At 34.3% G+C, this 6787-nt stretch overlaps 1 protein-coding gene across 1 annotated transcript in view; it reads right to left on the bottom strand.

The window, feature by feature from the left end:
• Nucleotides 1-6787, bottom strand: part of LOC106463072 (putative fatty acyl-CoA reductase CG5065) — a 31628-nt gene that overhangs the window by 2729 nt on the left and 22112 nt on the right. The window contains exons 8-11 of the mRNA XM_013923043.2: nucleotides 4770-4814; nucleotides 3763-3881; nucleotides 2403-2642; nucleotides 2056-2185 (exon numbers count right to left, since the gene is read on the bottom strand). Coding sequence (XP_013778497.2) covers nucleotides 2056-2185; nucleotides 2403-2642; nucleotides 3763-3881; nucleotides 4770-4814 — 534 coding nt within the window. The remainder of the gene's footprint in view (nucleotides 1-2055; nucleotides 2186-2402; nucleotides 2643-3762; nucleotides 3882-4769; nucleotides 4815-6787) is intronic.

Here is a 6787-nt window from a genome sequence, read left to right as displayed (position 1 = left end):
CATTAACTTAAGTACCTAGAAGATCCAGATCGACTGACAACGTTTAGTATCATAAAACTAAAGATGTAGAAAGTCAGGATGAACTGTTAGTCTTCCATGAACCTAGAAGATCCAAGTGAATTGTTAGACCATCATTAACTTAAGTACCTAGAAGATCCAGATCAACTGACAACGTTTAATATCAAAAACTAAACATTTGGAAAATCAAGATGAACTGTTAGCCTTCCATGAACCTAGAAGATCCAAGTGAATTGTTAGACCATCATTAACTTAAGTACCTAGAAGATCCAGATCAACTGACAACGTTTAATATCAAAAACTAAACATTTGGAAAGTCAGGATGAACTGTTAGCCTTCCATGAACCTAGAAGATCCAAGTGAATTGTTAGACCATCATTAACTTAAGTACCTAGAAGATCCAGATCAACTGACAACGTTTAATATAAAAACAAACATTTGGAAAGTCAGGATGAAGTATCAGACTTCTATAAATCCAAATATCTAGAAGATCCAGAAGAACTTTTAGGCTTTCATATGATCAAACTAAACATTTGGAAAGTCAGGATGAAGTATCAGACTTCTATAAATCCAAATATCTAGAAGATCCAGAAGAACTTTTAGGCTTTCATATGATAAAACTAAACATTTATAATATCACAGCGATTGTTTGTGTGTTTGTTTTTTTAGCAAAGCCACATTGGACTATTTGCTGTGTCCACCGCGGGGAATCGAACCGCTGATTTTAGCATTTTAAGTGCATAGCGTGACTGCTGTTCTAGGGGGACATAAGCACATTTTGAATTATTCAGAAAATGAAGAGTTTCTGAAATTGTGTAGCAGTACAGTTGTTTCGAAGAGGTTTGCCAATATTATATATATGTCAAAGCAATTCCCCAAGCTTTAAACACGCATAACTCCATTGTTGGCATCCCCTACTATCGCTCTAGTTGGGCAAATCGGGGCTTATATTTGACGAAAGAGCGATTCTTATCTGACCACAACACAGGTTTTGTCGCTTGATGCGAGCCGATATATTTTGTTAGTTTATTTTGGTGATAACCTAGAAAATTAATCTAGGGTTTCAAACAATTGGAATGTTTGAAAGCCTTCAAACTCTTTTCGAATATCAGAGATTACATCATTAAAAATCACGCCAGTTTCATTATTTATAGAAATATAAATATCTCTAAAGGTTATCGATTATATCATGTTATCGATTACACTGAGCTGATACTAGTTTGGTTTGTTTGTTTCTGAATTGTCTCCCAAAGCTACACAAAGGGCTACCCGCGATATATTCGTCCCTCATTTTGAACTGATTGAGGGAATTTTAGCTAGAAGCAGATATAAGCTAACTAATCCACCCAAGTCTTGTATCTGATTACACAATGAGAACAACATACACCCCATACTTCTAGATAATTTAAATTCCCGAACCACAAGTTATGAACTTTTAATTGAATAAAGCCTTTCCTTTTTCAATGAACATCCAACACCAAATAATAGCATCAATTCCTCATTTTTTCATTAATTTAATCAATTTCGGATTCTCAGTATTTTCGTTTTATTATTATCCTTATTTTTATTTTTTCTTTGAAGGATTTCTGTTGTTTCTAAACTTTTGATTCTATAACAAAGTACTCTTTTAACAATTAATGCTGTTTTTTTGTAGTTAGACTATTGTGTTTGTTTTTTTTGAATTTCGCGCAAAACTACACGAGGGCTATCCGTCCCTAATTTAGCAGTGTAAGACTAGAGGGAAGGCAGCTAGCTAGTCATCACCACCAACTCTTGGGCTACTCTTTTACCAACGAACTATAACATTATAACGCCCCCACGGCTGAAAGGGCAAGCATGTTTGGTGTGACGGTGATTCGAACCCGTGATCCTCAGATTGCGAGTCGAGCGCCCTAACCACCTGGTCATGCCGGGGCCCTAACCACCTGGCCAAAACACCGTAATTAAAAATGTTTGTTTGGTATTACCGTGTTCTTTTACTTTACTATTGATTAGATTCATATTGACTCAAGTGAGTCAAAAGTGACAATACAATACCTCTTTGTCTTGTCCAATTTGTTGATGAGAAAGATTTAGGACATTGTTGCAGTGAAAGATCCACTCTCTCATGGTGAAATATTCTAAAGAGTTAACTGCTCGGTGAATCTTTGAGTACAGCCATACCATCCTGAAAACAAAAAATAAATCAATGGGTTTATCAATTAATAAGTACAAGCTAAGTTCGGAGATACTGACTGCTACTTGATGTTATCATTATATGTAATGATGAGAAATAATTATTAGTACTCATCTTTTTTCCGAATTTCACTATAAATGTCTGTTATCGGTTTTTCTAGAAGAAGATATTAAACTTGAAACTTGTAATGTAAATAAAAGTTTCTCACTTTGGTTTCTGTCCAGAAAGTTTAGCTAAAATATCCATTGCATGTGCAGGTATATGATGTTGAAAAAATTGGCAAATACTATTCCACTGATGATTTGTTTTAAAAGTGCCTCCAGGAGAACGAAATATTTGACCACTAGGATATTTCTTCAGTGCTGGCAAAACGTACATTACCCAGGCTTTCCACTTAACAGGATTCAAAGAGCCTGAAGTACAGTTGTACACCTTTAGCTCGTTGTGTCTTAAAAGATGAAAACATACAACTCACTTGAGCTTATAAACAGAGATTGTTAAGAAATTATAGAACGAAATATAATGTGCAGGTTTGAAAAATTGGAATTTAATATTCATATTGTGCAAGTTTACCATACTAGAATTGCACTTTTTTTTTTTATTAAGAAAGGTATAATCGAATAAAGCGTTTCAAGTTGTATTAGGATGTCAAATAAAACATTTCATTTTTACATTACTTATGAAATAGTAAAGTTTTTTTCTAACATTAACGCAGAGGTTGAGTACCTTATATTAAAACGATTTTGGAACCTCAACCAAATCAAGTCGACCGTTCATGACTATCTGACGACCGTGCATCTACAGTATAATCTTCACTGCAAAGGCTTCATCGCAAAACTGACATGTTCAAAGCACACCATTCCTTACTGGTTTCCCATAATTCATTTAGTGTACGAGGATAACGGTTTCTCAGCTGCTTGAGGTATGAGATAGTTGAACAGATATGCTGTGAAAGGAACTTGTGTCACTTTTTCAGACGGATATCCTTAATGATTATGTTGCATACTGTTGCCTGGAGTACGGGGACATCGAATGCCACTGACCTTTGTATTGGTAGATCCTCACTTGTTACAAGATTTTCCACTCTGATTACCACGGTTTGGGCACTATGTTTTGCAGATAACTTTCTGGATGGTTCCGGGTCCCCAAAATGATCCATACTCCTTTGTTTTCCAATTGTGTAAGTATAAGAGACATCCAAGTCTTTGAAATTCTAAATCCCTAATCCGAACACATATTTATGGTGTGTATCTGAAAGGCCTTTTACACACTCTATCCAAAAACGATCAATTTTTAATGGCATCACAATATTACCCAACGCCAAACAATGTCAAAATGAACTTCCAGTACAATCTGTTCCACCGACACTTTATGTCGGTTGCGCTTGTTAAGTGACTTACTGATTGCATATTCAAAATAGTTTTAATACGACGCACTCAACCCTCTGTAGTCACAAATTAGATAAAGATACTAAATAATAGAAAAGTACATAAGTATCAATAAAACAACGTTTAAAAAATGGCATAACTTACTTAAGTAAGAACAATAAACGGTTGAAGAAAGATTACCTGTGAATTGAGGTGTGCCAAGCGACAGTTATCATCAAGTTTATGACAATATCCACGGGAATTAGATCGCTGATTTTACTGCTTTCACACATCATAGATCTCAACATGCCCTTCCCTGTCTAATAGAGAAATACGAGTTGCATCATACATGAAAGCCGCCACGAATGCATTACAAATACTTTAACAAGAATACGAATTAATTTGAAAGTTAAATAAGCATCTTTCAGCATGTTAATTGCCCGATAAGTGCATATTATCATTCAGTGTGAATGTCTTGCAGTGCTTGTGTTGTTTATAAACATACTCGTCGTTCAATGACCGTTGCTAGAATACATTATTTCAGTTTATTAGAATTGAAAAAGAGCCACCAAAAATTCGAAAAAGAGAAATTTGTAATGAAGGTAGCCTCAGACAATAGACCGAAATATTGTCCCACTGAAAAATGCAGGAACAGACATTGCAAATTTCAACTTTACAATGTCTACGCTGCCTGAAATACTAAAAAAAGCATGTTTTACGAATATAATTAATAAATTCTCAGATAGGTTTAAAGTATGTGAATGGAAAAAATTAAGTTAAGATTTCCCTGTTTCGCATATGAAGCACTAATGAGATAAGAGAGTATGAGTTGTTTCAAATGTGGGCGAATAAATTTGTAGAAATCCCGTATATTTACCACGCATTCTTTGACGGATTAAAAACAAAAACATCCGTTCGCTAATAATACATATACTACTGGGACAAATTTTGTGGGCAAAATGCGCCAAAGATGGGTAAATAACGCTACTCATAAACGGTAACTTACGTGAAAAACACCATTCATAATTACTAAAAGTAACATATGTAGGTGTATGTGGACAATATACGACTATATAAACAAATTATAGTTCAAAATTTCTTGAAACGGATTAATAATCATACAGGCAGTTTACAACCTCTCTAGCTTAAGCTTTAAGTTACTTAAAGAAATAATCTTAATTAGTTGTCTAGAAAACAAGAAGACGTACAGCAACAATCATTCCAGCTGGTCCATTGAAGTTGTCTGCCCATCCCTATGAAGAAACAAGAAATAAAATTAGATATGAAACATGTATTGCTTTACACAGTGTTTTATAATAAAAAAACACCATAATTTGAATGAAGTAAAATAGCGTCCCCCAGTGGCACATCGTTGTATGTCTGCGGACTTACAACGCTAGAAACTGAGTTTCGATACCCGTGGTGGGCAGAGCACAGACAGCACATTGTGTAGCTATGTGCTTAATTACAAACAAACAAACTTAAACACTATAATTTGAAACCGTATATCGGGATATAAGGCTGCATGTATCAGTATAGAAACTTCAATCATGAAATATTTACAACAATTATAATTTTTTTTGTGTATTATCCTTAGACATCCTTCAATGTAAAACTAGAAAATGTTCAGTTCACAGACGTAGCTTAAGATTCTACCTGTAGGCCAGAGACACATTTTACCATTTGTTTTTTATTATATTACAGCGCACTAGTTTACAAGTCAGTATTCATAAAAGGATTACTACTTTAATCATTAGGAATTATAACTAATTATTAAGCATATCTATAGATATGTAAAACAGTTTATTTCATTGGTACGTAAGGGTTGGTGATTTAGTTAAGTTACGTAGCGCCATAAGCACTGCAAGCTATGCAGACTCATGTGAAATCATACCATAATGGACGTATGTCACTATCTATGTATATAACCAAAACTCATGCGCCATCTATTGAATGACACCACAAACAAAAATCCATAAAAAAATTCACACTTTGGGTATTCAAGATTCAGACAATTATAAAAATAACTGTGGTATGTGCTACAACCATTTCTTTATTACAGAACACAATTTCTAATAAAGTACTCTCCTCACAATAAGAACACGGCTTTCACTGGGGGTTTGATTATATGTTTATTGATGTAATTTTTAAATGTAGTACTGATAAAGTGGAGTACTAATAAAAACTACAATACTATTTTTCAATACCATTTTTAATAAATAAAAACATTACAGTTTATATCAGGAAAACTTATGAAAATTTTGAATTTTATACATTGAATAATTTTGACGCAATGAGTTTCGTAAGACTAAAAAGCACAATTCGGACACTTTTCCCATGCAGTACCTCCCAGAAAAAATCCTTTTTAAAAAATATTCACTTTTTTCTAAATTGTTTTCAATGCGGTATGAATACACTCCTGAGGATGACGTTGTAACGTCGAAACATGTAGAGTCGTCAACTTTTTGAAGGTCATAGATAGGCCTAAATAAAAGGTTTTTAATTATGTACCAGTTTAACGATGATTTTGACGTTTCTGCTATTTTCAGTAACGTAGAAAAAAAAACAATAACCTTGTAGCAGTTTTCGAAATGCAGTCTAATTTTTGTCGATAAAAGAATGTAAATCAATAAATTGAAACGAATGTGCAATAATACTGGTTACTTCCTAATTCAGTGCCGACCCCTAGTGGCACAGTAAGTCCGTGGACTTACAACGCTGGAAACCGGGTTTCGATACCCGTGGTTGGGCAGAGCACAGATAGCCCATTATGTAGCTTTATGCTTGAAACAAACAAATTAAGTAACCCCTCAAACGGCGAAGCGGTGAGTCTGAATGCTTATAACACTAAAAATCAAGTTTCTATACACGTGGTGAGCACAGCATATAAAACTCATTGTGCAGCTTTGTGCTTAATAACAAACAAACAAGCAAATCTTAACACTGTGTATAAACATTTTATAGTATTGTTACCTCTCCGTTTGTTAATTAACTTCCCGTAACTTCGTTCCGACAAAACTTTAGCGACACAAGTCCTTACTTAATAAAACTGGTTTATTCTTTCCGAATACAACTTTACGATACACTTATTTTCAACAGACGCTTTATAACAAACGCTATATCAACGAACGTTAACTTCAACAATACGTCTCTGTCTGACTGCAGTTCAATTACTCACTACCTACACACACATTCTTGTCCGTCACGTTGTCACCCTCTTTTTATA

This window comes from Limulus polyphemus, unplaced genomic scaffold (assembly GCF_000517525.1).
Source record: "Limulus polyphemus unplaced genomic scaffold, Limulus_polyphemus-2.1.2 Scaffold1317, whole genome shotgun sequence".
Lineage (NCBI taxonomy): Eukaryota > Metazoa > Arthropoda > Merostomata > Xiphosura > Limulidae > Limulus > Limulus polyphemus.
This window is presented reverse-complemented; position numbering and strand designations above follow the sequence as displayed.